This window comes from Oryctolagus cuniculus, chromosome 8 (assembly GCF_051225735.1).
Source record: "Oryctolagus cuniculus isolate XC-2025 breed Fujian yellow rabbit chromosome 8, ASM5122573v1, whole genome shotgun sequence".
In the NCBI taxonomy this organism is placed as follows: Eukaryota; Metazoa; Chordata; class Mammalia; order Lagomorpha; family Leporidae; genus Oryctolagus; species Oryctolagus cuniculus.
Genome location: NC_142874.1, coordinates 65,090,908 through 65,114,235, shown reverse-complemented (window position 1 = coordinate 65,114,235; position 23,328 = coordinate 65,090,908). Strand labels below are relative to the sequence as shown.

At 37.6% G+C, this 23,328-nt stretch overlaps 1 protein-coding gene across 7 annotated transcripts in view; it reads right to left on the bottom strand.

Moving 5' to 3' along the window:
- The window catches only part of SCLT1 (sodium channel and clathrin linker 1), a 265,393-nt gene extending 242,069 nt beyond the window's left edge, over nucleotides 1-23,324 (bottom strand). For 4 of the 7 annotated variants that reach the window (XR_016211963.1, XM_017347573.4, XM_008267951.5 and 1 more), the window contains exons 1-2: nucleotides 22,755-23,324; nucleotides 9,111-9,178 (exon numbers count right to left, since the gene is read on the bottom strand). Coding sequence is in view for 3 of the 7 variants with exons in the window: in XM_017347573.4 (XP_017203062.3) it covers nucleotides 9,111-9,178; nucleotides 22,755-22,788 (102 nt within the window). In the remaining 4 variants the exon portion in view is untranslated. The remainder of the gene's footprint in view (nucleotides 1-9,110; nucleotides 9,179-22,754) is intronic. The other 3 variants (XR_016211964.1, XM_089302491.1, XM_089302492.1) reach the window with 1 other exon arrangement.
- Nucleotides 23,325-23,328: the final 4 nt, after the last annotated feature.

The following is a 23,328-nucleotide window of genomic DNA, read 5'->3' as shown; positions in this document are numbered from 1 at the left end:
GTGATCTTGAACATTTTTTCACGTGCCTGTTGGCCATTTGGATTTCCTCTTTTGAAAAATGTCTATTGAGGTCCTTGGCCATCTCTTAAGTGGGTTGTTTGTTTTGATCTTGTGGAGTTTCTTGATTTCTTTGTAGATTCTCTTATATTTTACTGAGATCCATTTTTAATTTTTTTATACACATGATTAACTCTATGCAAAGTAAAGAGTTCAACAAAGAGTATAAAGAAAAAAGGAAAAATGAACAAACAAAACAAAACAAAAACAAAGAACCGAAACTGTTCCTCAACAGTCAAGATAAGGGCATCTAGTCATATCTTCCTGAAGTGTCAGTTTCACTTCTGCAAATGTATTGTTAGGTGCTCTATTAGTTCTTACAGATCAGGAAAAACATATGGTATTTATCCTTTTGGGACTGGCTTCTTTCACTAAGTATGATGTTTTCCAGATTCATCCATTTTGTTGTAAATGACCAGATCTGATTTTTTTTAATCGCTGTGTAGTATTTGATAGTGTACATATCCCATAATTTCTTTATCCAGTCTTTGGTTGATGGGCATTTAGGTTGATTCCATGTCTTAGCTATTGTGAACTAAGCTGCAATAAACATGGAGGTGCAGGTAATTTTTTTGCTTACTAATTTCATTTCCCTTGGGTAAATTCCCAGGAGTGGGATGGCTGGGTCATATGGCAGATCTATACTCAGATTTCTGAGGTATCTCCATACTGTCTTCTACAGTGACTTTACCAGCTGACATTCCCACCAACAGAAGATTAGGGTACCTTTTTCCCCACATCTTCGCCAGCATTTGTTCTTTGTTGATTTCTGTATGAAAGCCATTCAAACTGGGATGAGGTGGAACCTCATTGTGGTTTTGATTTGCATTTCCCTGATGGCTAGTGATCCTGAGCAGTTTTTCATGTGTCTGTTGGCTATTCGGATTTCCTCTTTTGAAGAATGTCTGTTTTAAGTCCTTTGCCCAACACTTAACTGGGTTGTTTGTTTTGTTGTTTGGAGTTTCTTGATCTCTTTGTAGATTTTGATTATTAATCCTTTATCAGTTGCATAGTTTGCAAATAATTTTTCCTATTCTGTCAGTTTCCTCTTCACTTTCCTGAGTGGTTTTTTTTGCTGTACTGAAATTTCTCTATTTGAAGTAATCTCATTTGTTAATTTTGGCTTTGACTGCATGTGCCTCTGGGTCTTTTCATTTTTCACATGGTTAGTTAAGAGAAGCAATGTTTTAATTTCCAGTTATTCAAAAGTTACTCTAAAAACTTCCTGGAATAACTAAACTGTTCAAATTTTGAAAACATTACTTTTCAAGTTCCTTAGGAATTTTTTAAAAATAAAATATTATAACTAGTAGATGAAAAGAGATGACCTTTTATAAAATAGTAACATAAGCACACATTAATCTCCTACACAGCAATTTTAAGAGTTTCCCTTTAGTCTTTAAATTTCTCTCTAATTTTCTTTATAGATTACACCATACTTGTCCTATTCACTATCATATTCCCAGATACTAACACAATGCCTCATTAGTAATAGATGCACATTAAGTTAGTGATGGATAAAAGAATAGATGAATGAATTTCTTAGCATTCAGAGAGTCTTTCTTAAAAAATTATTTGCTAGCTTTCCAATGCTTATCAAATTAATTCCAAAATTCAGGGCTCTCTACAACCTATCCTTCTTAATAGTATTTTTCATTACTTCTCTCATACATGCAAACAAACATATTATATCAGCTGAAGAACATCTTATTTCCCAAATACAATTCCCATTTTATAACCTGCCTTAGCATCTTATCATGCCAATGGGTACATATGAAATCTCCTCCACTGTTCCTCTTCTGGTCCTCAGTCAAGTTCTTCTACTTTTTTTTTTTTTAATATTTATTTATTTATTTATTTGAAAGAGTTACAGAGAGAGAAGGAGAGGCAGAGAAAGAGAGGTCTTCCATCTGCTGGTTCACTCCTCAACTGGCCACAACAGCCAGAGCTGTGCCGATCCAAAGCCAGGAGCCAGGAGCTTCCTCCGGGTCTTCCCGTGTGCAAGGACTTAGGCCATCTTCTACTGCTTTCCCAGGCCATATCAGAGAGCTGGATCAGAAGTGGAGCAGCTGGGATTGAACCGATGCTCATATGGGATACCGGCACTGCAGGTGGCAGCTTTACCCACTAAGCCACAGCGCCAGCCCCTATCTTAACTATTCTTTAGTGTCTGTTAGAAATGCTAGATCCTTCAGAGACGTCTCCTAATCTCTCTGACTATATGTCTTGTGACATCATTAACACACATACAGATTCTTATGATACAAATAATATTTATTTTACCTAGTTAGTTAGTATTTGTCTCATCCCACATTGTTATTCTTTTATTTTATTCATCTTCATATCAGTAAAGGACCTGGCATAGATCTTTGCATACAGGTAGTGTTCAACAAATATTGAACTGGATTCTGTGAAGACACAGTTTTAAAACTCTTTTCTAGCAACAGCTGCTAAGAAAATAGAAACTTATAAATAAATAACCCAATAATCAAAATTACAATGGTTGTAAGATTCTGAGAATAAGCATAATAAATCAAAGACTAAAAAATTCTTTGAAAGAAAAAAAAATTAGCAATCCCTTCTTACTTGCTAGTGAAATTTTAGAAGGAAAGGCCTCATTATTTATTAGCCCAAAATATATAATCTTGGGATAATAAGACTGAAATTGATTATTAAAATATTTATAAATATTCCTTTATATTCTCTAAAACCATTGAAACTATACTAAATAAACATTTACAGATTTAAAAAATCTTGTATCTAATTGATACTGTACAATGAATTATTATTTATCTTTGATAGCAAGATAATTTTCTGAAATGTTGGTGATAGTATAGCACAGAAAATATATGAATAACATTGGATTATAGTTAAAAAATCAAATTCGCTGAACACTATTCTTCCTCTTAACAAGCACAACTACAGTGTTCTGATTACAATTCTGAAGTTTTAATTTTGTCTCTGACTCCAATCAGTATAGGCTATCAAATACATAAATAGCATCTTCTCTACCTTTTATAAGAAAATAAACTACAGGTAGACTACCATTTTTTGAAGATACTTTTGTATATTTTATATGGGCTACAGCAAATCCCCTAAGTCTCATATCATAAAAAGACTGATTTTCATCCTTTATCAATGAAGGTTGATGTACTGTACAGGAAATTGCCAAACTTTTATAGTCATATTATAAAGTGGTAAATCATTCATTTCTTCACATCCTGGGATGATGCAAAAGCAACACTTTAAGGTTTTACCTGAGCAATTCATTAGACTAAGAGTCTAGAAGTACACTGACCAGTATAATAGCTACAAGTACACATGACTATTTACATCTAAACTGTACTTACTTAAAATGAAAATTAAATAAATTCATCTCCTTTGTTACAGTAGCTTAATTTCAGGTTCTCAAAATCCCCATATGCTAGTGACTATCATACTGTACAGGGCAGAATTAGGAAATATTTCTACCACTGGATAAAATTCTACTGACAGCACCAGTCTAGAAATCTAGTAATTTGAATCAGCTCAAATAGTACAAATGGATTGTCCTATCATCCATTGACTTTTAGATATGTTAACTAATAAGATACAGGAGTACCCTATTATTTCTTTCAATGTAATTGTCAAATAACTGTGACTGACTGACTAGAGTTGGGACACACTCCTATGAACTGCACAAGACATCAAATTCTTTCTTGCCCTGGGGCCTTTTGTTAGTCCATCTTTTGGCCCACCATTCACTTTCTGCCCCAGCTGGAATGTTTACTGCTCTAGAAAGGTTTTCTCTGACCTTTCTACCAAAAACAGATTTCTCCATCCTCACCAGCTCTCTATCTCAGGACCCTATTTATTTCCATCACAGGACACTATAATTTTAATTAATTATTCTGTATCTCTTCCACTGCTGGGGAATCTTTTGCCTATCTTATATATAGCTCTTCCCGGCAGGCTCATCTAGCGTAGGCATGCACACAAAACTCAGTGAATGAATAAATTAATATTTGTTGAATACATGAATACACTTAGATTTCAGCTGTCTTTCTCCTTATAACAAACTCATATTCTTTTGGCACTATGCTTTTATAATTATTTCAGCTTACATGTCTCCATTTTTTTCCAAGAAAACTATTTATCTCTTAATTTTTAAACTTCAATTTTGGACACAAGGGGCAATGATTAGAAAAAGAATTCCCAAACTAGAAGAGGAAAATATTCTTAGAAGAGCTTTAGAAGACAATAAACTTATTTTTAACAATCCATCCTATCTCCTCAGCATGCACCAAGAGAACTGGTATAGACCTCATTCCTCAGTGCAAACACATAATTGTGTGGCTTATAATACAAATACGAATTCAAGTAGCCTGGGTATTAAAAAAGATAAGTTTCGGGGCCGGTGCTGTGGCATGGCAGGTAAAGCCGCAGCCTGCAGTGCCTGCATCCCATATGGACGCCAGTTCGAGTCCTGGCTGCTCTACTTCCAATCCAGCTCTCTGCTATGGCCTGAGAAAGCAGCAGAAGATGGTCCATGTCCTTGGGTCCCTGCACCCACGTGGGAGACCCGGTGGAAGCTCCTGGCTTCTGGCTTCGGATCGGTGCAGCTCTGGCCGTTGTGACCAATTGGGGAGTGAACCATCAGAGGGAAGACCTCTCTCTCTCTCTGCCTCTCCTGTCTCTCTAACTCTGACTTTCAAATAAATAAATAAATCTTTTAAAAAAGATAAATTTTACAAAAGCACATTAAAAAAGAATTGAGAAGATGTGGAAATTTTCCACTAGCCTTATTGAATCAAATCTCTTTTTTATCCTTGACTATTTGTCATCTAGTGCCTGCCATTCTCAGAGAGCAATGCCACTTGAAATGCTTTTCACTAATATAGAAAACACAATATAATCAGACAACCTAATCTCAAAATAACCATACAAGGGTCATTTGAGAAACAGCTAATAAAAATATCTTGCAAAAATTACATGAAATCATAAAGAAAGGAACAGATGCTTTTCAAAAGATAATTGAATTGTGAAACTATTGTGACTTAAATAGTTAATATTACCACATTTGATGACTCAACGTATGTCCATAGAATTTACTCAAAATTGTCAAAAAGGTTACATTGTAGTCTCCCAAGAACAATACTCTTCAAAATGATCACCTTAGTGGAATTCACAAAACTTACTCTGAGCCAAAAGAAGACTAAATGACCAATATGTACTAATAGCACTAAAGAATTTTAACTATTATGTATAAAACAGCATCTATAGAAAAATATGTCTAAAGTTCCAACTTAAAATACAAGAAACAATTATCAAACTTCTGCAGCTTTGTCTTTTTTATAACTATTATACATATTGATATATATATATATATCCATATACGTATACATACATATGACCCATTCAGCAAAAGCTGTTAACATTTTAAACAATTTTAGCTTTGTCTTTCAAACATTAGAAAAAGGCCTCATAAAATATACCCACTCAAATACAAGTCCTGGCAATTTTATGGTATCTAGTATAAGGGAAAGGGGAAGCATTTCTTTAAATCTTTACCTTGAAAAATAAAACTAAGAAGTATTAACTACCTGTATTTTCCAAGCTGATCATGACTTTTCATAGCTTCATAATTTTCACTGTATTTGAGAATGAATTCAAATCATGTTAGGAGATGGGGGGGTAGGGTAGGACATGATTACTTCATTCATTCAGTAAATATCTATTGAGCATCTATTGACAAAAACTGTTCTTGGCACCTGGGAAACACAGTTGAGCAAAGAGGGCAAATATTAATTTATAAAGGATTTCTGTACACAACCAAGTTCAGTGATGAGAGATTTGAGCCAGTGCTCCCAGGTACCATGTACTCCTTGAATATGGTTTGCTCATACTTCCTTTACAGAAAACAAACCGTACCCCCTCCTGCAACAAAATCTTCCTCAACATCTATTTCAGAAACCAGAATAATGTTTCTGGCTAAAGAATTCCCATGGGGTGCATATGGCCAAGGATATGGGCATTACTGCTAGAAAGCAGACCAATCTCCCTCTCATGTTCCTATACCATCTCCCCTCTAAGTGTTGCAAGCCAAGCAGTGAAAAGCAAGACCTGGGGAACGGAAGTCTTGAAACAGCAATATATTGTGAAGCTATGGAGAACTGCCAAGGAATCTGAGGCAGTAGCAGAATGTCATTGCTAAGAATAAGGGACAGGAATTAAGATTTGATTGATTATAATAAATATATGTATGAGATGATGTACCTTCAGAATGAAGTTATAATTTTTCTGAAGAGTATACTATTAGGTAGCACAGATTTGTCTCTACTTGGTTTGCTACCCTCAGGCTTTAATTCATCATAATCACAATGAATAATGCAGGAACATTTGAAGGGCTGTATTGAGTCACTGCGCTTTCTGGTAAAACTACCTTTCACAATGCAGAAAGCCATAGCGGCCAGTGTATATATTGCAACACCATGCTTTCAGTGTTCTAAGGTCTTAAAATCTCATCTTTTTTTATTTATTTATTTTTTTGACAGGCAGAGTGGACAGTGAAAGAGAGAGAGACAGAGAGAAAGGTCTTCCTTTGCCGTCGGTTCACCCTCCAATGGCAGCCGCGGCCAGCGTGCTGTGGCTGGCGCACCGCGCTGATCCAATGGCAGGAGCCAGGTACTTCTCCTGGTCTCCCATGGGGTGCAGGGCCCAAGCACTTGGGCCATCCTCCACTGCACTCCCTGGCCACAGCAGAGAGCTGGCCTGGAAGAGGGGCAACCAGGACAGAATCCGGCGCCCCGACCGGGACTAGAACCCGGTGTGCCGGTGCCGCAGGGCGGAGGATTAGCCTAGTGAGCTGCGGCGCTGGCCAAAATCTTATCTTTTGTTTGAATCTTTTGTTAAGGCCTATGCTATAATATAATAAGCAGAAGCAAATAAAACCAAAAACCAGCTCAACAAACAAAAATAAAAAAGAATCTGAGAAAAACTCAGAGGATGTTGGATTACAAAAAACTTGCTATCACTTAAATGATTATATTATAGTTCTTAGCTATGTAAAATATACAAATAATATGAGAAAAATAATAGGTAAATGCATTTGTCCTAGTCAGTTGGGTTGTCTGCATCCTATAGCAGTGTCTGGGTTGGAGTCCTGGTTCCACTCCCGATTCCAGCTTTCTGCTAATGCAGACTCTGGGAGGCAGCGGGTGATGGGTTGAGTAGTCAGGTCCCTGCTATCCTCATAGGAGACCTGGACTGAGTTCCTAGCTTCCAGCTTTGGTCAGTCCCAGCCCTGGCCATTGCAGGCATTTGGGGAGTGAACCAGTGGACAGGAACATGCCTTCATGAGGGGTGTATGTGTGTCCATGTTTGCCTCTCAAACTAATAAATTAACTTTAAAAAAGGGAAAATGACATCAAGGTAGACTCACTGAATAGTAAATGAATAGTTTCTAGATTCTCTGGACTATGAGTTCAGTTTTTGCAAGTAAGAACTCAGAGTAGTAAGCTAAATGTTGATTATTCATTAAGGAAAGCATTTATGAAGATAAATATACTGAGGCCAACCAAATTACCTAAGCTTCCTAATGGCTTAAAAACCTCCTGCACTGAGCATTGATACAACAGGTGAAGTTGCCGCTTATACCCACATTCCATATCAGAGCACTGACTGGAGTTCTGGCATTGTGGGACAGCAGGTTAAACTGCCACTTGGGATGTTCGCATCCCATATTGCAGATTTTAAAAAAAATCTTTTCATGTTTAATACCTTAAAAAAGAATCTGAGCTCTAATCATAAGACTTATTTATTAAAAAAAAAAAAAAAAAAGCAGTACTATTGTTTCAGTAAGAAACCACCACTGGGGCTGGCACTGTGGTGTAGCAGGTAGAGCTGCTGCCTGCAATGCCAGCATCCCATATGGATGCTGGTTCGTATCCTTGGCTACTCCATTTCTGATCCAACTCTCTGCTTACAGCCTGGGAAAAGCAGTGGCCCAAGTGGTTGGGCCCTGCTATTCATGTGGGAGATGTGGATGAAGATCTGGGCTCCTGGCTTCAGCCTGTCCCAGCATTGGTCCCTGCAGTCATCTGGGCAGTGAACCAGCAGATGGAAGATCTCTCTTTTTCTGTCTCTCCCTCTTTTTCTGTCACTCAGACTTTCAAAACAGATAAATCTTTTTTTTAAAGCTACCACTAATCTTTTAAAAGAAGATTTATTTTACTATTTGAAAAAGTGACAGAAAGGGGAGAAACAGAGAGAGAGAGAGAGCACGCGATCGAGATCTTGCATGTGCTGTTTCACTCCCTAGATGTCTACAATAGCCAGAGCAGGGCCAGGCTGAAGCCAAGAGCCAGAAACTCCATTTAGGTCTCCCACATGGGTAGCAGGAACCCAACTACTTGGGCCACCATCTGCTGCCTTCCCAAACATGTTAGTAGGAAGCTGGATCCAAAGTGGAGGATTTGAACTCCTATCCATATAAGATATGTCCCAAGTTGCAGCTTAACCTGCTGTACCACAATGCCTACTTCAGCCATAACTGATCTAGGATCCACTATTTTTTTTCTAATATTCTGTAAACTGGGTTCATAAGTTATCTTATTCATTAAAAACATTAAATACAATATTTTTTAAAAATGCCAGCCAAGGAATGAAAATCCAAAAACAAAATCACACATTATTTCCTATTTCACTTAAGTTATACTTCTGTCACAATTTAGGAAAATGCAAAGATAAAGCAAACAAGCAGATGCATCTTGAGAAACAATTTAGGATATTTCAAAATCTGAATTTAGTTTCATTTTAGAACATATATTTTAATACTATATATAATACACAATTTTCATTTCTTGGAAAAGAAGATAATTTTTATGGAAAATAGTTTTACTTTCATTAAACAAATGAAAAAAAATTTCCCCCTTGTAACAATCAAAATTGTAGCAAAATTTTAGTCTATTGTAGGTAAACTTGAGAATAATCAAAACTAGAATTTATACATTAACATATATGTACATATTTTAAAACTAAATTTGAACCTTGTGTGTTAGACCTTATTTGCATACCTGAACAGATGTATATTTGGAAAAATTTTCCATTTGATATCGCCTAAGAACTTCATTCAGTCTTTGATCTGAAAAAAGAGAAAAATAATTTAAGTTCATTGAATTATGTTCAACTTTCAAAAACTAGAGATATAGTAGTTATTATTTGTTGTATCCAATGCAAAACAGCTGGTTTCCATTGCTTCTCAAAATAAGATGAATCATCAATTCCAGCACACCACTTTAGATCTTAAAAAGTGGCCCATTTACACACCTAAGCCAACTAATTATTGCCACTGGGAATAAGAACAGCTATGAAGAATTAATTTTCTGATTTCATAAACCTAAATTCTCCATCTCTCCAGGCTTATTCTTTAGGTTAGCAGACATAAAAAATTTTCTAAAAATTCTATATGCTTCAAGATTCCTATTACTAGAAGAGTTGGGAAGAAAAACTGTAGCCATATATCTCAGAATTCTTAAAATTAACTGAAACTCTTCCAACACAAGCCTCCATGAGGAGGAGAAACTGGAGGACGAAGAATCCAAATTAAAAAGGAATGGGCCGGAGACAATGAAAATTAAGGTCCAGAATAAAGCCACAAGACTCCCTATCAAGAGAGACACATACATAGGACATAGCAACTACCACATAAAAAATCACAACTCTTTCCAATATCATATGGAATATTTAAAATTGGTTACTTTTTGGCAATAGAGAAAGTCTCAACAATTCTCAAAGGATGGCAGCCAAAGAAAACATGTTATCTGACAATAGCACATTTAAGCTAGAAACAAGAATCAAAAAATAAAGGGTACATAATCCACAGTTTTGGAAATTAAGAAATTACATTTATTTATTTATTTATTTATTAAAGACTTATTTACTTATTTGAAAGGCAGAGCTACAGAGAGAGAAGGAAAGACAGAGAAATCTTCCATCCATTGGTTCACCCCCCAAATGGCTGCAACAGTCAGGGCTGGACCAGGCCAAAGCCTGGAGCCGGCAGCTTCTTCCAGGTCTTCTATGTCAGTGGCAGGGGCCCAAGCACTTTAGCCATCTTCTGCTGACTTCCCAGGCACATTAGCAGTGAGCTAGATCGGAAGCAGAGCACCCAGGACTGGAACCAGCAAATATATGGGATGCCAGAACTGCAGGTGACAGCTTAACCCTCTATGCCACAATACTGACACAAAGAAATCACTTTTATTTTTTTTATTTTTTTTAAGGTTTTCTTTTTTTTTTTTAACTTTTATTTATGAATATAAATTTCCAAAGTACAGCTTACGGATTACAGTGGCTTAATCCCATAACATCCCTCCAACCCACAACCCTCCCCTTATCCACTCCCTCTCCCCTTCCATTCACATCAAGATTCATTTTCGATTCTCTTTATCTACAGAAGATCAGTTTAGCATACATTAAGTAAAGATTTCAACAGTTTGCTCCCACACAGAAACATAAAGTGAAAAATACTGTTTGAGTACTAGTTATAGCATTAAATCTCAATGTACAGCACACTAAGGACAAAGATCCTACATGAGGAGTAAGTGCACAGTGACTCTTGTTGTTGACTTAACAAACTGACACTCTTGTTTATGGCATCAGTATCACCCTAGGCTCTTGTCATGAGCTGCCAAGGCTATGGAAGCCCCCTGAGTTCACTGACTCTGATCATATTTAGACAAGGCCATGGTCAAACTGGAAGTTCTCTCCTCCCTTCAGAGAAAGGTACCTCCTTCTTTGATGACCCATTCTTTCCACTGGGATCTCACTCGCGAAGATCTTTCATTTAAGTTTTTTTTTTTTTCCCCCCAGAGTGTCTTGGCTTTCCCACTTGGTCTGGGTGGATGATCTTTCTGATGTGTTGTTGCATTCTATTGGCCAGAATTTTATTGAGGATTTTTCCATCTATGTTCATCAGGGATATTGGTCTGTAATTCTCTTTCAATGCTACATCTTTTTCCAGCTTAGGAATTAAGGTGATGCTGGCTTCATAGAAAGGATTTGGGAGGATCCATCTTTTTCGATTGTTCTGAATAGTTTGAGAAGAACTGGAGTCAGTTCTTCTTTAAATGTCTGGTAGAATTCAGCAGTGAATCTATCTGGTCCTGGGCTTTTCTTTGTTGGAAGGGCCTTTATTACGGTTTCAATTTCTGTCTCAGTTATGGGTCTGTTTAGGTTTTCGATGTCTTCCTGGTTCAATTTAGGTAGGTTGCATGTGTCCAGGAATCTATCCATTTCTGATAGATTTCCCTGTTTGCTGGCATACAAGTCCTTGTAGTAATTTCTGATGATTCTTTTTATTTCTGTGGTGTCTGTTGTTACGTTTCCTTTTTCATCTCTGATTTTATTGATTTGGGTCTTTTCTCTTCTTTTTTTAGTTAGTTGGGCCAATGGGGTGTCAATTTTGTTTATTTTTTCAAAAAACCAGCTCCTCGTTTGGCTGATTTTTTGGAATGTGTTTCTTGATTCAATCCTGTTGATTACTTCTCTGATTTTAATTATTTCTCTTCTCCTACTAGATTTGGGTCTGGTTTGCTGTAGGTTTTCTAGATCCTTGAGGTGAATTGAAAGCTCATCTATTTGGTGCCTTTCCAATTTCTTGATGTAGGCACCTATTGATATAAACTTTCCTCTTAACACTGCTTTTGCTGCGTCCCCTAAGTTTTGGTATGTTGTGCTGTTATCCTCATTTACTTCCAGAAAGTTTTTGATTTCTCTTTTAATTTTTTCTATGACCCATTGTTCATTCAGGAGCATGGTGTTCAATCTCCATGTGTTTGCGTATGCTCTAGGGATTCCTGAGTTGCTAATTTCCAACTTCATTCCTTTATGGTCTGAGAAGCTGCATGGTATGATTCTAATTCTTTTGAATTTGCTGAGACTTGCTTTATGGCCTAGTATGTGGTCAACCCTAGAGAAGGTTCCATGTACTGCTGAGAAGAATGTAAAATCTTTAGCTGTAGGATTGAAAGTTCTGTATATATCTGTTAGATCCATTTGGGCTATAGTGTCTTTTAAATCTACTGTATCCTTGTTGATCTTCTGTCCTGTTGATCTGTCTATTTCTGAGAGTGGAGTATTGAAGTCCCCCAGTACTATTGTATTGGGGTCTAAGTCTCCCTTTAAGTCCGTTAACAAATCTTTTAGATAAACCGGTGCCCTGTAGTTAGGTGCATATACATTGATAATTGTTATATCTTCCTGTTGAATTGATCCCTTAATCATTATGTAGTGTCCCTCTTTGTCTCTCTTAACGGTTTTTGTGGTAAAGTTTATGTTGTCCGATATTAAGATGGCTACGCCCACTCTTTTTTCTTTTCTGTTGGCATGGTATATCTTTTTCCAGCCTTTCACTTTCAGTCTGTATGGATCTTTGTTGGAAAGATGTGTTTCTTGTAAGCAGCAAATAGATGGGTTTTGTTCCTTAACCCAATCAGCCAATCGGTGTCTTTTAACTGGACAGTTCAGGCCATTCACGTTCAATGTGACTAATGATAAGTGGTAACTTTGCCCTACCATTTGCCAAAGATAAGTTCTAATATATGCTTTGAATTCCCTGTGATCTTTTGCTGTGAGGTTTCCTTCCTTTACCTTCTTTCATATTGATGACCGTGTTTCTGTGTTTCTGTGTGTAACACATCTTTAAGCATCTTTTGCAGGGCTGGACGAGTGGCGACAAAGTCTTTCAATTTCTGTTTGCTATGAAAGGTTTTTATTTCACCTTCATTCACAAATGATAGCTTTGCAGGATATAATATTCTGGGCTGGCAGTTGTTCTCTCTTAGTACCTGGGCTATATCTCGCCATTCCCTCCTAGCTTGTAGGGTTTCTGATGAGAAGTCAGCTGTGAGTCTAATTGGAGATCCTCTGAGAGTAATCTGACATTCTCTCTTGCACATTTGAGGATCTTTTCTTTGTTTCACTGTGGAGAGTTTAATTACAACATGTCGTGGTGAGGATCTCTTTTGGTCGTGTTTATTAGGGGTTCTGTGAGCTTCCTGTACTAGGATTTCTCTGTCCTTCTCCAAACCTGGGAAATTTTCTGCTAATATCTCACTAAAAAGGCCTTCTAATCCTTTCTCCCTCTCCATGCCTTCAGGAACTCCTAGAACCTGAATGTTGGGTTTTTTAATAGTATCCTGAAGATTCCCAACAATATGTTTTAGATTTCTAATTTCCTCTTCTTTTCTTTGGTCTGACTGTATCCTTTCCTGTTCTCTGTCTTCTAAGTCCGATATTCTCTCTTCTGCTTCACCCATTCTGTTTGTAAGGCTCTCTATTGTGTTTTTCATTTGATCTATTGAATTCTTCACTTCAGTCACTATCCCAGTTTCCTGTTGTACTAGTTGTTTTGTTTCATTTTGATTCCTCCTTAATATTTCATTTTCACGAGAGAGATTTTCTATCTTGTCCATTAAGGATTTCTGTAATTCAAGAATTTGTTTTTGAGAACTTCTTAATGTTCTTATCAATTTTTTGAGATCTGCTTCTTGCATTTCTTCTATCTCATCATCTTCATAATCTTGAATTGGGGTGTCTTTTTCATTTGGGGGCTTCATGATGACTTCCTTGTTTTTATTACCTCGGTTTTTGCGTTTGTTATTTGGCATATTGGAGATATTTGGTTTCTTCACTGTGGTGCTTTTTCTTGTTATACTATGACTCTAGATTAAGTGGACTGTCTGTTTTTGATGGAGCCTTAGAGGCTTGAGATGGGTGTGGCCTGAGAGCTCTGTTTGGTGTGCCAAAGGTGACACTCCCAGGTTAGGCGTGGTAGATCTCTCTCTCTCTCTTTCTTTTTTTGCTTCAAAAGGGAAGTAATTCCGCACAGCTGAACGAAGTTGGAGGTAGTTAGCAGGCAAGTGATATACCCACAGGAGCCAGAGATCAGAAGCTCTTTCCCAAGGACCACACAGGGAATCTGTTCTGCCCTCAGAGTGGGCTCAGATTCTCCTTCAGTCTCCCACTGGGTTGCCAAAGTTACGGAATTGTAGCATCTCTGGAGAGTACTCACGTGAATTCCGTGAGTTCTCTCCCCCACCGTCTCTTTTTTCACAGTCTCAGTTCAGTAGCACCACAAATTTACTAGGTCCTAATCTCCTGTTAATTCGCCCCGCCCAGAGTCAGGTTTTTCTGCTAGGCTCAGGGCCGGTGCAGACCTGAGGTCGCTCTGCTTATGACGTATGTCCAAGATGGCGCCTGCTCTTTGTCTTGCTTGCTTTTGAGAGGTGAGCGGAGAGAGAGAAACCCCTGTCCGTACCAGTCACTTTTTTTTTTCTTTTCTCTCTCTCTCTCTTTTAGTTAGCCTGGTGAACTTCCCCCCGCCGGGGGTCGTTCCCTCTAGTCTCCTCTCTCCGCTTGCCTGCCGGTGTCTCGGGCTATTGAGGTTCAGCTCACCTCGCGTTCCAGCGCTGGTGTGTTGAGTCTGCCGTTGGTGTCCCAAACTGTGGGCTCCCACACTCTCCACGCAGGTCCACTGTGAATCGCACGTTCCGGAAGAGTTTCCTCTGCTGTTTCTTCCCCTACTCTTCCTTGAACCTGCAGTATCTCTAGTTTTATTAAACTGTCTCTCCCCGGACTATCAATGTGCTCCCTTCCTATTCCGCCATCGTGCCTCCTCCCCAAGAAATCACTTTTAAACAATCCAGAGGTCTCAGCAGGAAACACAAAATAAATCTGAAAATACAAGTGATCTTTAAAATGTTCATGGAAAATGTGTATTATGAAAAAAATATGCAAGAACGTCATTTTTTTTGCACCAAAATAAACTATTTTTTAAAGATTGACTTATTTATTTGAAAGGCAGATTTATAGAGAAGTAGAGGCAGGGAGACAGAGAGAGGTCTTCTGTCCACTGGTTCACTCCCCAGATGGCTGCAATGGCCAGAGATGGATGGATCCAAAGTCAGGAGCCAGGAGTTTATTCTGGGTCTTCTGCATGGGTGCAGGGGCCCAAGGACTTGGTCATCTTCTACTGCTTTCCCAGGCACATTAGCAGAGAACTGGATTAAAGTGGAGCAGCCAGGACTCAAACCCATATGGGATGCTGGCACCACAGGCAGTGGCTTTACCTGCTATGCCACAGTGCCAGTCCCTAAATTATCTTTTAATTCGAATTTTCCCCAAACTGTTTAAATCACTCATGTAGCTTGAACAGATAATAATGAAAATATGCTTATCTCAAAGTGCTTAATGATAAAGTTATGGCATTAACTGCACATATACTAGGAAAAAAAAAGAGCCTGACTATAACTCCATTCTAAAAGGTTAGAAAAGAACAGCAATATAATCAAAGAAAGATAAATGAAGGCAATAATAAAGATAAACTTATAAAATAAATATAAACTCACAAAAATATATTAAAAATATGGTCATCTAAAGTTATTTTAAAATAAAGTTATATTTATGACAAGGATTTTGCAAAGTAGAACTAGAAAGGAATTTCCTTAGTATATTAATGGGTGCTCAAACACACAAAAAACCACACAGCAAAGATGACATTTAAGAGTGAAAACTTCTCCTTAGAAGTTGAGAATAGCAGAATAAATTACTCAACACTCTACTAGAAGTCTAAGTTAACGCAAGTAAAAGAAATAAAAGATATAAATGATGAAAAGAAAAACTTTGTCATTATTCATAGTCATGAGTGTGTAAGTAGTTAAACCAAAAGAACACACAAATTTAGCAAGCTTGTTGGATAAAAGGTCAATAGACAAATGAAATTATATTTCTACACCCTGGCAACATAAAGTTAGAAAATAATAAGATGCCATTTACAGTACTATCAAAATTATCTGTGCCTGGAACAAAAACTACTGAGAGATTCCTACACAGAAAACTATGAAAAATGTGGGAAAGAAATTAAAGACTAACATAAGTGGTTATCCATGTTTTCAATAAATCAAAATTATATAGCTGTCAAATCTTCCAAACTGATTCAGGGGTTCAGTGCATCTTAATCAATACACAAAAGAGAATATCATGGAAGTTGAAAGGCTGGCTCTACAATATAGATGGAAACGTGAAGAGAAAGACATTTTTGAAAAAGAACTGGGGGAGGACTTATTCTATCAGATAGTAAGATGTAATATGAGGCTACAATAATTTACACGGCAACACTGTGTTGTGCGAATAGACAGAAATGACCAGTGAAAGGAAATTCAGATTCTAGAGATACACTCATGTGAATATGACTACTTAAATTATAATTGAAAGGGAATTACAGAGCATATGGCTGGGAGAAGGAATTTTCAGAAAAGACAATGTTTTTGTAAATGATTCTGGGTCAAATTGATATCCTTATGGAAATAAAGGAAACATCATTCACAAAAGTGAATTCTAGGTGAACTGAAAATATAATGAAGGACAAAACAGTAATTTCTAGAAAAGAACAGAGGGAATATATTCATAACCTTAGGTACGGGAAAGATTTTTAATCAGAGCACAGAAAGCTATAACTATAAAAGAAAAACTAATAACTACATTAAAATTCAGAAGTTCCGTTTATCAACAGAGACCATTGAGAGAGCAAAAATGAAAGCCATAAATAGGGAGAGGATATTTCCAATACATATAGTTAATAAAGGACTTATTTTTAAAATACATAAAGAACTTTTTATCACTTAAAAAGCAAACAAACCTATAGAATAAGAAAACTTGAAGGGTACTTCACAAAAAGGATACTAAAGTGGTCAGTAAATATAGAACAACTGCTCCAGTTTACTAGGTATCAGAAAAATACAAATCACAATAAAATTAAAATGTTAAAATTAAAAATCAAGTGTTGATGAGAATATGAAATAATTTCCAGGAATTATGTTTAAGTATAATTTACACTCTACCAGCAATGTATAGAACTTGATTTAAACCATATTCTCACAAACACTTGACTGAGTGTTCTTTTTCTTGACCTGAATTGTGGTTATGTGAATTTTGCACTTTTTTTTGTAATAATTTACTTCTGTTTTCTTTACTTTTGTATATATATTATGCATAGGTAAATATACATACATATGCATATATATTAACTACATGAGTATCTAAACGTATAAATAAAATATATATTTGACAGGACTTCAAAATGTTCATGGAAAAATGGAATTAAAAGATAAGGGTAAACCTATGTAAGAAAGTTGTAAAATAAATGAGGAAAGAGTCAAGGAAATTGAAGAAATAAAAGGTTCAAAGAAGTATTGATTAGGTCAAAGAAAAGTTTTAGTAGCAGAAAGATACTTGAGTTTATGATTTCAAAAGTAGGTCAACTTGAATAGGACTTGTGTTTATGCCCAAGAACAAATAAGTGCTACCTTTCTGACACAATCAAAAACACAAAAATTAATGGTTTGCCAGACACTAGACATCAGAAAATGACGATGGCAGATGGGAACTAAACACAGTGAACTTTATGATTGCCTAAGCTTAGTAACTGGAGAGACTTTCCAGACATGGGCATAGGGAAACGAAGTGCAAGAAGAGCCCACCTAAATTAAGAAGATGGAGCTGAAAGTTGCTGTAGACCAAGTGAACTAGAATTGGCAGGACAAAATACAGTAAAAAGTCTGCACAAAGAAACAACTCCAAGTATCTGAGATCCACAGAGGTTGCCTCTACACACAATACTGAACAGCTTTTTGTCTTTTAAAGAAACTGAATATATAATTTTAAAACTCCACAAAGAAAACTTGTGGTCTAGTTGGCTTGACAGGTGAATTTTACTGAACATTTAAGGAAGAAATAATACCAACTCTAGACAAAGTCTTTGAAAAAACTGAAAAAGATATTTTCTATTTAAGTCTATAAGCTGAAATTATTTGATACCAAAACAAAAGGTATTAGAAGTAATGGGAGGGCCCAGAATTGTGACGTAGCAGGTCCAAGTAGTTTCATTCAGAAAGGCAAGGTGTATTTAACATTTGGAAACTGACCAAGGTAATTCACCCTATTAACAAAATGAAAACATCTGATCATTCAATAAATGAAGAAAAAATCATTTGAAAAAAATCCAACACCTATTTTGACAAAAATTCTCAATAAACTAGAAACAGAAAGGAAAATCTTCATAAGATGTTCTGAAAAACCTATAGCCAGCATCATGCTTAATTTTGAAAGACAGATGCTATCTCCTACAAACAAAAAAAAGACAAGAATGTCTCTCCTCATCACTTCTGTTCAACACTGTAATAGAAACTCTACCTAGTGTAATATGGCAAGGAAAAGAAACAAAAGCTATCCAAATTGGAAAAGAAGGGGAATACTATTTTTAGATAACCAGATCATCTATGCAGAATATCTGATGGACTCTACCCAAAAAATCCTATTAAAACTAGAAAAATTAGTTTGGTAAAATTTCAGGGAACAATATGTAAATGTGTGTGTGTGTGTGTGTGTGTGTGTTCCTGTACACTTACAATGAAAAACTTGAAGTCAAAAGTAAAAAAAAAAAAAAATTTAAAGCAGTCTGAAAAATTTTGAAACAGAAATAAATCTGATGTGTAAAACATATATTAAAAGTATAAAATATTATTGAAAGAAATTAAAGAGAGATGTTAATATGGAGGTATGGTTTTTCACTGGCCAGAATACTCAATATCATTAGGATATGAATTCTACACAAATTGATCAATACACTCAATAATGTGTGTATCAAAATTCCAGCATCATTTTTTGTAGAAATTCATAAGCTGATCCTTAAACTCTTGTATAACCACAAAGGACTGAAGATAGCCACATAACTATGAAAAAGAAAACATTTAAAAGGCTAACACTGTTGGATTTTAAGACTTATCATACATAAGCAATAACAGTAAGATAGTGAGGCATTGCTGTCCAGATAAGACCAACAGATCAGGAGAAGAGAGTTCAGAAATGGATTCAAATATATTGTCAACTAAATGTTAACAAAAGAACAAAGGTAACCCAACAGAAAAAGAATATTTTCAAATGGGCATTTATATGCAAAAAAGTGAACTTGATCCCTTACCTCAGACCTTATCCAAAATTTAACTCTATGAATCTTGGACAGACACATAAAACCTAAAACTATAAAACTTCTATGAGAAGACATGGAACATCTTTGCAGCCTTAGGTTAGGCTTTGATTTCTCAGACACCAAATGAATAATCATAAAAGAACAAACTGATGAACTGGACTTCATGAAAATTAAAAATTTCTCTTCTGTGAAAGATATTTTTAAGAAAATGAAAAGAGAAAAAGATCAGTCCATCAGTATTATTATAAGCCTCTTCATATAAATGAATTCTGAAGGGATAGTGCTGTGATGCAGCAGGTTGAGCCACCATTTTTAATGGTGCTTTGAGTACCAGCTGATCCAGCTTCCTGCTGCTGTGTCTAGGAAAGCAACATATGAAGGCCCAAGTACTTGGGTTCCTGCCACCCACGTGGGAGAACTGGATGGAATTCCTGGCTCCATGGGCATTTGCGGAATGAACTAGCACATGGAAGACCTCTCTCTGTCCCTCCACCTTTCAAATAAATAAATCTCTTTTTTTAAAAAATAAATCTTTGTTCCCTAGATTGATATACAAGTCCTTTTTTAAACAAGTCCCTAAGAACTATGAGATCATCCTTGGAAATGTGTTACCTCTGACATGATGCCAAGCACTTCTCTACTTTGCTATACAACTCCTTGTTTTGGTGTGTATGCCTCTCTCCCTTTGTGACATCACATCAAGTTCCATCTGTGAGAACTTGAAGTGAACTCAATTCTTGAGAATGTTACCTCAAACCTTATTGGATCCACAACACATGAATTACTGACCTCAACTACAGGAATTCAAAATACATATAAACTCAGGACCAGCACTGTGGCGTAGCAGGCTAAGTCCCCACCAGCAGCACCAGCATCACATATGGGCACGGTTTGTGTCCCAGTTGCTCCTCTTCAGATCCAGCTCCCTGTTAATGCTCCTGGGAAAGCACTGGAAGACGGCCCAAGTGCTTGGGCCCCTGCACCCACATGGGAGACCTGGAAGAACCTCCTGGCTCTTGGCTTCAGACTGGCCCAGCTCTAGCCATTGTGGACTTTTAGGGGAGTGAACCAGGGGATGGAAGATCTTTTGTGTCTCTCCTTCTCTGTAACTTTACCTCTCAAATATATAAATAAAATCTCTTTAAAAAATGCATATAAACTCAAGACCTTGACTGCCACTTTGAGAGCTCAGGCCACAGCAGAGTCACACTCTGTCAGCTGCTTCTCCAAAAACTGAGAATATTTTCGGTTGACATGTCAACCCCTTCTCCACATACCAAAGTCTCAGTCTGCAACAGGCCTTGCAACCTCTGAAGCCTCAACCTCCAACACCGACCCTGGCCTCTAGCATTAAGGAACCCCAAGCACTGCAGTGGAATCTCCATTGTGGGGGTCAAGTCAGCTTTTCCTGACAACCACTGGTATAAAGGTATTCATCAAAGTTTAATTAGACGTTTAACTTCTCAGAGAAACCCATTTCTATCCTAACTGAGCAACTGGACTTTAATTATTTTGGGACACAATCACTATGTGGCTCATATACCTGATCCATGGAGTATATTCCTTGTGAAGTTTGTTTACAGTATTCCTTTGGCCCCTTAAAAATCGTGAACCTACAAAACTCTTTGCATGGCAATAAAAGTGAGATTAGTAAAATCATACTTGATTATCTCCTTATTTCCACCATATGCAACAAGGAAGAACAGGGCACTGCAAAAGCACCAGAAGTTTACTAGGACCTGGTTCACTGTGCAGGTGCTTGGAGTTCAGATGTTTAGAGCTGAAACAGTAACTATTAGAGCATACTGGCATGTAAGGCCAAGTTAAAAGAAAAAGGAGAAGGTCCAAGGCACCCAACATTCAATCTCTTTTCTTCATGCAAATCCTACCATTCCATGCTCCAGTTTCCTGAATAAACACAGTTATTTCAAGCCTTTGAATCTTTGCTTCCTCTGCTCCTTCTGCTTGAGATTTCCTTCTTCAACTCCACTAACTACTACTCACTTGTCAAGATATAAGTAAGTATGCGTCAACTGTCTTATTTGGTTCACTGGTATTTGGACCTCAATTTTATCTGAGAATTCTGACTGTTCATTCTAAAATTCCAAGTTTCTGACTGTCACAGATATTCTGCTCACCCTAGCCGAACTCCTCACCACTGAATTAATGGCCCACCCCTCTCAGATGGTGGCCAATTAGCTGTACTTATGAGATGGGGATAGTGCCACTTCAAACCTAAGAAACAATGCTAATATAAAGTGTCATTAAAATGCCATCAATTATTTTATGCTAAGTGCTTTATCTGCATCATCTCATTTAAACCTCACTCTTTGAGGGTGAATGTGTTTTTATACTAACTACACAAATGAAAAAAAAAAAAAAGAAAGAAAGAAAAAAGCGAGGTACAAAGAAGCTAAGAAACTTGCCCAAGATCAAAGACCTGGGAAGAGGAAGAACTAGGCTAGGACTGAGTTCTTGACCACTGATCTGTAATGCTTCCAGAGCGGAACTTACCATCTCTTTTCTACTCTCTTTTTTGCTCAAGCCAAAAATCTGAATTACCTTCTATCTTCATCTCTCAAATTCCTTGATCTCCAAACTCTCTTGTGCTCTCCTTATTTCACTTCTCACTTGGCAATGACAGTGGTCAACTAACTACTCTTCTATAAGGTATACTCTTCTTACAGCCAGACCAAGCCTTTCAAATTTGATCGTGTCACTCTCAACTGAATTTCTTCCAGTGGTTCCTATAATCTGTGCACTGAGCCAAACTTGTTAGCATGCACAACACTAAACCCTTCACCATCTACCACCACTCTACCCCTCTCAGCTCACCTATTTCCCTGTATGAACCTCCATATTCCATTCCAGCCAACCTTGTTCTAAGTCTTTAACAAAGCAGATTCCCAATCCTCTCAATGTTGCAAATACTGTTTTAGTTGGGATGCTCACAGTTTTTTATGGAGGAAATTGATACTGGTAGTTCAAATGTAAGTCCAAAGGGCATTTTCCTTGATCACAGCTTAGCAAAAATCCTATAAATTAATATTTGTTTACTAAAATGCATCAAATACTATTCTAAACCCTTTACATATTTTATTGCTCATTTAATCATTCTGACAACTTGAGGAAACTGAGGCAAGAGTTAGCAGTTGCTGCCACTTCATTCCAATTTATTAAATTTACATATTTACCTTCCCAAATCAAATTCTTGGAGGGTGAAAACGTCCTCCTTTATCACTGCAGGGTTATGATTGTACGGTGCCTGGCATATACTAGAAATAAGCTCAGTAACATATTTTGAACAAACAGCCCGAGCTGTGCCTTTCGGTTCTGTTCTAACTGCAGACTTGGAAACTCTTCCTGGCCATCAGCCCTGTAATGTCTTCAGAGCACGAGAGGAGCATAACAAACATGTTTAGTGTCTAGAATGTCCTATGTAAGCTTCAGGACCCACAAGGATTTATCAAACGGTTCCGTTTAAGGATACACATATCGGTGTGCATGCACCAAGATTTTTTCCGCAGCTAACTTTAAGCTTTTACAAATTTCCATGAACCCAACAAGGCATTTCAAAAAAACATGCGCTGTCAACAAGAACACTAAACATTGTGCACTACGATTTTTCAAAAAAAAAAAATATATATATATATAGGAATATGGAGCTTACTTTGGTCTCTCAGAAAGTCAATTTCCGTGGCCATTTCGACAGTTTTAATTTGGAGCTTTCACTACCTTTAGCTTCTGAAAAACACGGAGCTCGCTATGCGGGAAAACAAAACTAAGCAAGGATCCGGAGGCTGTCAGGCGGTGTAATCAGCATCCCATTCACGCGGCGCCCGCAGCCCTGACGCTCTGCCTTCTCCCGACTCCCAGACCAGTCCCTCTCCCTGGCCAGAGATTTCCGATTCCAGGGTTGATAAGGACGCGCCAAGTGAATTCTGTTCCACGTTCAACCGAATCCCACCGGGTGGGACAGGGACGCGGGGCGACAGGCGTCCCGTAGGTTCCTAGAGGTCTTGTCCTGCAACCTAGGAGTGCACCAAGGGAGCCGGCGGGCAGCCTGGAGGCGGCATCCTTCACGGAGCGAGGGGGCGACGCCAAGATGGTAGGGAAGCCCCGGGCCAGCAGCGGAAGTCCACTCGGCCCGCCCTGCGACTTTGAAACCGGTGCCCCGGACCGCTCCTTGGAGACGGTGACGCCGCCTGCGTCATCACGCGAGCGTCCGCCTTACGTCATCGCGC